The sequence below is a fragment of the Spea bombifrons genome, chromosome 5 (assembly GCF_027358695.1).
Source record: "Spea bombifrons isolate aSpeBom1 chromosome 5, aSpeBom1.2.pri, whole genome shotgun sequence".
Classification (NCBI taxonomy): Eukaryota; Metazoa; Chordata; class Amphibia; order Anura; family Pelobatidae; genus Spea; species Spea bombifrons.
The window spans coordinates 94,438,394-94,446,290 of NC_071091.1; the positions used below are offsets into that span (position 1 = coordinate 94,438,394).

A 7,897-nucleotide genomic window follows, 5' to 3' on the forward strand; every position below is an offset into this window, starting at 1 on the left:
CATTTCTGTCCTTTATGTCCTACATTAACTGCCGTTCTTTAAAGTGCGGTTTGGTCGGGAGGCATGACTGGTAATGGGGGGGTACAACAAGACTGAACTGGGTTGTGGATAGAAACATTCTTTCCCCCCATCCCCCCTACACACACCAACATGGATATCAAAAGGACTGCCAACTATCAAGATATGGCCAAGGATCATATCTATACGTTTTTCCTTCTATCTTATTGGTCCATTACATACGGTGGTAGACCGGTAGAAGACACAATCTCCCATGATGCTGAGTGTGCCGTGCGTCAAGGACCAATGTCACACATGATGGGGGCGTCTGGTCTCTGCCCTTGCTCGCTCCATCGTTGTAACACTGCTTATTGATGGGGTAATTCTTAGGATGTGGGTTACACGTTTTGTATTGTATAATAACCAGACGTATTGGGTTTATGTATGTAATGTATGAAGCTGAACTGATATTCTTCCCTTGGTATGGCTGTTCAATTGGAAAATCGATTAAAATCCATTAAACAAAAAAAACAGCCCTAACACAAAAAACCCGTTCTGTATTCAGTACGTTGTTTTATTCAGTGCCAGACAGTTAAGTCTACCCTCCATAAACCAAGACCCGGCATTCTTTAACCTGCTGTATGACGAGAAGTGAGTCCGCTGTCAAAATGCTATTTTTTTTTTTTTTTGGAAAAGTTGGCATAAACGGTACTAATAAATAGAAAAAAGTGTTGATTGTATTTATCTTGTGTAGGGCTCATACAGAATAAATACCCCTTTACCAGTTTATGGACTTGACTAGGAGTCCTGTTAGCAGTTTTATTAAACGTGTTTAGTGTCCTTTATACTCTGTAATTCTTCTAAATCTTCTCGTTATGCTTAGAGTCTCGTTGACTGAAGAGCATTGGTTGAGAACCCTGGATGCTGAGAGAGGAATTGATTAATCTAGAAGAATAAATAGGGGTAGGAGAGGGGAGCAGAGTGCCCGTTAAACAAGCTCTTTGGGATTTATTCACTAAAGGGAGAGTTGAACATTTGTGGGAGAGTCTTATGTTTCAGCTTCTTGCCTTCACTATACATTATGAACACAATTCTGATGATCTTGGCGGGCCCTGTTTAATGCATGCTTAAATCGGTTTCTTCAGTCTCCTTACACATTGAATTATACATTTTAAAGGGCCGACACGGTGTTGCTCCTTCATAATAGTAGAAATGAGAGACTCGCAGTTTAACTCTCACTCCAACAGTGTATGGGTGCCAGGCTGTCATCCATAACACTGATGCAGTTTATATTTCATATAATTATTATTATAACACATTCTGGTTCATGGTAACTGCTGCCACGTTACTTTTTTGATGAGTTACTATGTTTAATAACACTTTTATTCATTTGAAGCCAAAACCTCTGAGCTCCTTTGTCATTGGGTTATCTTCAGGCTGCGGTGGGGTGAAGCTGCAATCAGAGGCTCCTAACGTTAATTTTAAGCAGCAAATGGGCGAGAGGGCATGTGAAGCGAGTCCCGAGGAATTAAGTGAAATGGCCAGTACCGCTGTCCCTGAAATTCACTAAGTAGTTAATGGCCAACCGTAAATAAATCTGTTGCAGTAAAAGCTTCTGTAAGGAGCTGAAATCCTTTGGCCTGCCAAATAATTGCCCCGAGGCAAATAGATATGTTAAAGGTCAGGCTTTCTCTCTTTCAGGTGTCTGGAGCATCATTAGTTGGGCTTGGCGGAATGTGGTTGTTGAGGAAGAGACTGTTGTGGCTGCGTATATATTTCTAGACTTGGAGTATTTCTGTAAAGGGAGCCCACGCACATACGTGTATTTATGCGTCGGGTGCATTCTACAGGATCCCCAATGCTTATGCACACAGAAATGTAAAGGGACTTCTTAAGGCTTGCAGGATTTCTGCATATGTAAGCTTTTTTCATTTATTTTTTAATAGACATTTTATTTTTCACATTTAAACAATTTAACCCTAAACACATATTGATCACAAACTCCTTCCTCTTCTGGAAATACTAGAATGCGACGTTAAAGCGTCTGTATGTCCGGTTTATGAATGCACATTGACTCGCATCACCCTGCCTTGGATTGACTTGTCGGACTAGCGGGTCACGTGACATTTTTTTACTGGTCTAACCGGTCTTTGAGAGAACATCGTGTTAAAGGAAGGAACCTCCGGCAATTTCAGCAACTTTCTATAAACGGCAGCAGGTGTTTTTCTTTTAAGACGGAAACTTTCTCAACACTCGGCAGTCTGAGATACTGTAATGTAGATTAATCCTACTAAAATCCATCAACTTAAATTATATTTAATTTAGGAATCATGCATTCTTTCCCGGGAAGTTAAGATTAGTTCCCATTGCGCACTGATCCGCAGACCTGAAGACTCCTCGCCTTTTGCGGGTATAAACGTCTTCCCATTATTTGTCCAAAACTGTGGCTTGATGATCGAAAAACGAGTATGATATAAATGTTATCAAGGAAACGGTGATGATGCGTTGTCACACAAACAAGCTGCTTTTTGTGAATGTTAGAAGGGTTACGTATAGATTGGTAGCAAGTAAGGTGGGGCTTCTTCTTTAAAGGGGGCTAATGCCAGCAGGCGGCCCTTTCGCTCTCTAGTTTGATACACAGTCTGGTGTGAAAATACCCGATACCTTTTGAAATCCCGTCTGGTGTCGCCGCGTTTCTCCTGTGCGTTGCCCGTAACCCTTCCCTAATTAATCCTGCGCCGTCTCCTGTCCACCCATTCAGAACATAAGCCAGCGAGGGCTCCCCTCCCTCTATAATTGTCGTGTAGCCCATAGTCCTCGGCTACGCCTGAGCTGCGGGGTGAAGTTACCGCTGACTGGTAAACACGGAGTCTGCTCCTGTCCTGTAGCCACACGTCTGGGGAATTGCTCTTCGCTTTGTTCTTTGAGTTTCTGGTAGCGCAGCATTAATTCAGAAAGCTGCGGTTAATACCCCCGGCTTCGCTTTATTTTCACATCGATCTCGGTTCAGGGAAATCACATTCTTAGGTTAGAGGCTGAAAAACAGGTATTGTTACTATTGTTTGTTTTTGTTGGGGGAGAAAATTAACTATATATAAAAAAAAAAAAAAAAAAATCTCTGCTCTTTAAATGTTTTTGAGATCTTGTAGTGGAAAAAGCACTTGGCAGGTAGTACTGTTCTTGGCTTTAGTGGTGGGGCTGTGTGTGTATGGGTGAAATAAATATATATATATATATATATATATATATATATATTTACTTTTTTTTTTTTATTTAGTTTCCCTTTTGTAATATAAAAACCTGCCCCTGCTTGATGTTTTTACTAGGATTTTCAGTTATTGATCTACAATGTCGTACTGTAATTTAGGTTATGTTATCTCACGTATGTGAAAATGTTTCATTAATCGGTTTCCCTTTTTTTTTATATTTAAATCTCTTGCTCAGCCCCCCCGGATCTCCGAGTAGCATTGGTTTCTTCCCAGCGACCGCCAACACCAGCACTATACCCCCTCCGGCAGGCGCTGCAGTGGTGCGCATGCAAGGGCTGGCGTACAACTCTGGGGTCAAAGAGATTTTGAACTTCTTTCAAGGCTATCAGGTAAGAACATCGGTGCACTTGGGGTAGAACTGCCCTTTAAACCTTTCACGCCCAACATACAGTTCTTATATGAAAACGCACACAAGACAATTTCAAAAATGTATTTAAGTCGTATAGATGGGTTATTGCAGATCAATGAGTTCCACGTCCAGAACTGTAAAAGTCAGTATATGCACTTATTTATATCAATTCTATGTGCTATACTTAAACCAGAACCCCCACCCAAAAATCTGGATTAACATCAGGTTTTATTGTAACTTTTAAGACTGGTGGTGGGGGGAACTGTTTGTAGTATGAAATATAAGTAGAAATGAGAAAATATATTTACTTTACTACCAACAGGCTTGGGTTTAAACTTTGATCTTCCAGCTCCCCTGTTGGACTGAAAGGCAAATATATTTCATATTATGCTCACTGTGGTCAGGCTCCCTGTAATTCAGGACTTGGGTCATCGTTGGACCACTTCTGACTCCCAATAGCCATTCCGCTCTAACCGGTTACCGTTCCATTGTTTGGATACGAGCTGGGCTGCTCTTTTGAGAGCTGTTGCTTGGAATGGGTTAATGACGAATGTTCATCAAACCTATCTTTTTCACATGCTCTTTTGCTACACAACTTACTCGTTGGTTCTCTCTACCCTCCAGTATGCCCCTGAAGATGGACTCCTGCAAGTAAATGACCAGGCGAGGGCTCTGCTTACTCACCCCAAGGAATGGGTGTGTATTTAGGGGTCCTGCCAGTACTTGGGATGATAAGGTAGGGTAAAAGCTGCGTAGAGCACCACTGTATAGTTCTTCATGCTTTCTTAAGGGAAATAAGATTAACTTTTTGCCTGGAGACTTGCATACCTGCCTTGGATGGATCACCAATGTTTTATTCCGCCCGGTGGTTTAGAGACCAGTTATGCTGCTTGGGCAGTTACACAAAACACATTTTGCTGGGACCTGTGATTTCTAAAACTGCTGTTCCACTTGGAATTGGAGTTCTGTAACATTAGAAAAAATAAACTTTAGTAGATCTGTCATTGTAATGTTTACTCAGATAGAAACCAATGTGTAAGAAGCCTGTTTGCTTTCTATGGCAACAACCTGTCTGTTTTCCTGGCAAAATCCTTCGTTTCTGTGGTAGACTCTAATGCTGCATTTAGTTACAAAATGATTAAATTCAACTCATCAAAAATCATTAGTCCACAATTAGAACAGTGTGATGATATAATATGTAAACCGACCCTTGGCATTAAGATAAAATGACTAGATTATGTTCAATGGCTGTTTTCACTTTTTAGGATAAAACTTTTTGTTAATTTTGTTTCTTTTCCTTTTCTATCATAGGTTCATCAGGACTGATTCACTGTAGCTTTTTGACTTGCCAAACCCCCCCCTAAACCCATCCTGGCTTCTGAAGTCGGCCCATCGGGGTAGGATGGACCTTTTTGAAAACCACTATCGGCATGAGAAGCTTGTAGTACTTCTGAACGTTACCGGTTGGGAGCTGCCAGTCAACAGGGATCAGTTAACTGGACATACCTTTCAGTGTGCAGCCTGGGTGATCCCAAAGATTGAATCTGTCAATCAAAACTCAGCACAGCTTTTTTTTTTTTTCTTTGTCTTTTTTTTTCAGGCAAACCCAGATGACTTGTAATCTGTTTGTACAATTGACTAAGCGTTGGATTGTGCACCGTGTGCCTGCACCTGGTTCCACCGATCCAGCTGAAAAATATGATGAAATGTTAAGTACTTCTTGAATTGCGATAAAATGCATAAAAGGTATATAATAAAAGTTTATTTTTGAGTATCCCTGTTAATCCTTTTCACTGCTGCATCAAGTGTGTTAATACAGCTGGTGACTTTTTTGTAACTTTTTTTCCTGCCAAACCAGTGAATTCAGAGTTTGGACCGGACCGCTCTTTTGTAAGCGTTACTTTAAATGTCAGCGTAAAACAGAGTGTTCCACGCATTCATGTTTCTTTTTTTTTTCTTGGTTTTTGTCTCTTTGGCAGCAAACACTTTTCGTTTTTATTGTTTTGTTTAACTCTTAAATTGTATTTGTTACCAAACTAACCTCTTCCTCTTCCCTGCTCCACGTCCCATCTCCTTTCATTTATTAAAATAAAACTAGAAAAAGTTATAGAAGCCTAAGATTAGTACTACCAGTGAGTCTTATCCAACTCACGATAATGCACTCTGTTTTGTTGTTTTTTTTTTGTTGTTGTACATCGTATACTTGTTACATTCTTTTATGTATTATGTGTATATATTAACAGTAGCTTTTGAACAGATTACGTTTGTGTAATGAAACTACTGCCTACAAATGGACTAGTAAATTCTATTAATTAGTGCTATTAATTGTTGGTTATTTACGTGGATTCAGATCTTTGCTTTCTAAGAGACCTTAATGCACGCTAATACTGCAATGTATTTTTATCGGAATTTACCTGCTAAATACTCATGGATCATATACTCATCTCTGTGTAATGTTTGATTTATTTTCCCTTTTTTTTTTTTTTTTTAACCAGAATTTTTTTTTTCTCGTCAATGAAATGCGACTAAACTATTTTGTGCTATTAAGCAAAAATGAATTGGTAAAAATAATAAATAAAATAAAAACATAAATGGTTGGGCTTCCTTACGCTCAGTATTCAAAAGCACTTGATTCTGGACAGAAATGATCCTTTATCAGTGGTTTCATGATGTTTGCTTTATTTTAAGACGACCTTTATCTTAAAAATAAAGAACTGCTGGCAACGCTTGCTGTGATGACCCAGTTCATGTTAAACGCAGAGTAAAGTTTTTTTTAAGAAAATGTATATAACTTTTCAGAGATTTCTCTGTATAAAAGAAAAAAACATGTTTAATGTATACCAATAAAGTCTTTGTGTTTTTGTGCGTAAATGAGACACATGATGTTGTAAGAAGGCGATGTATTGCGTAATGCAGTCTTCTCGCCATACTGTGACTGACGCAACACAGGGGTTATGTCTGTTGAACATTAACTCGAGTAGATATTGGGATGTCACAGACCGTGACTATGAATTTTCACTTATTTTCTGCTGTTTGATGTGCCTAATTCTTCTATATTACAATCGGCAACATATATGATGAGCCCCCTTTAATGTTCAATTATAGCCTCTATGATGTCCAGCACTTGTTGCATCGTTGGTGACCTGCCTTTTTTTTTTTTTTTTGGGGGGGGGGGAGAGCCTTGGACAACCCCGTAACTGCCTTATTAAATCTGAAATGACGGTTCCAAGTAGCTACCTTTGGAACATGACATTATATATTGCACCAATGGTTCTTAAAGGCACTGTGTCATGTCTGTTATACTTGGGCTTCCGTTTAGAACTCTCTACATCAGGAGTGTCCAACCTGCGGCCCTCCAGCTGCTGCAGGACTACATCTCCCCTACTCCTCAGGGAGCTCCTTATGGGAGCTGTAGTCCTGCAGCAGCTGGAGGGCCGCAGGTTGGACACCCCTGCTCTACATGGTGGCATTGCCCCCTTTGAATGAGATCAATACGGTAATTTTCCAGTTATGTGACTATTGACTGTTAACATAATACACTAACAATGTCTGAGGATCCATGCATAACAAACAAACATTAAATGTCATTGAATGAAACGTGTGTGAATATATTATATAATAATTACTTTCCTGTGCTCATCATAGGCCATTACAATTTATACATTACTAATCCTATATTCTCCCGGCTTTCTTTCATTTTATGTTTATTGTATCAGGTAGTGAAATGCATTTCGTATTTTTAATGACTTTTTGACACAACGCTCTTGGGATATCATTGGAAGATGTCTTATGACATCCGTATTGTCTAGGTTGCCCAACTAGCTAATGACAGCGGAAAGTTGCCATGCAAATCCAGCGCTTTGGTTCAAAAGCTCCTCTGCAGCCTGGGTTCCGTGGCTTATTTTTGACGTACGGACGATGTCCTGGTGTCCGTTCGGTAACGGCACGTTACTATTTGGTCCGCGGCCACATCTGGGGCCAAGTGTTCAACTGCAAATTAACTTGATGCACGAGACAGGGCTTGTGTATATGAACCATTCCACACAAAGCTTTTGGTACGCAAGTGATTTGCAACAATTCAGTTTTATGCCAAACTTGATTTAAACAACTTCTGAAATCACATGTTCAGAGCATTATTTCGTGTTAGACATAATTGTCGTACAAAAATAATCTTTTATCCCTACATTATAAGGTAATGTTCTAGCACAGAGAACACATTTATCAGTTCTTCATGTCTGGATATACTTGTCTGGCACAAGAAGACTGATAATTGTATCGGAAG

At 39.7% G+C, this 7,897-nt stretch overlaps 1 protein-coding gene across 5 annotated transcripts in view; it reads left to right on the forward strand.

Annotated features, from left to right (window-relative positions):
• ESRP1 (epithelial splicing regulatory protein 1) overlaps positions 1-6,207 on the forward strand; it is a 32,136-nt gene extending 25,929 nt beyond the window's left edge. For 3 of the 5 annotated variants that reach the window (XM_053468256.1, XM_053468259.1, XM_053468258.1), the window contains exons 14-16: positions 3,442-3,595; positions 4,240-4,311; positions 4,927-6,207. In XM_053468256.1, coding sequence (XP_053324231.1) covers positions 3,442-3,595; positions 4,240-4,311; positions 4,927-4,941 — 241 coding nt within the window. In that variant the 3' untranslated portion in view covers positions 4,942-6,207. Of the gene's footprint in view, positions 1-3,441; positions 3,596-4,239; positions 4,352-4,926 lie in introns of all 5 variants that reach the window. The other 2 variants (XM_053468260.1, XM_053468257.1) reach the window with 1 other exon arrangement.
• The last annotated feature ends 1,690 nt before the right edge of the window (positions 6,208-7,897 follow it).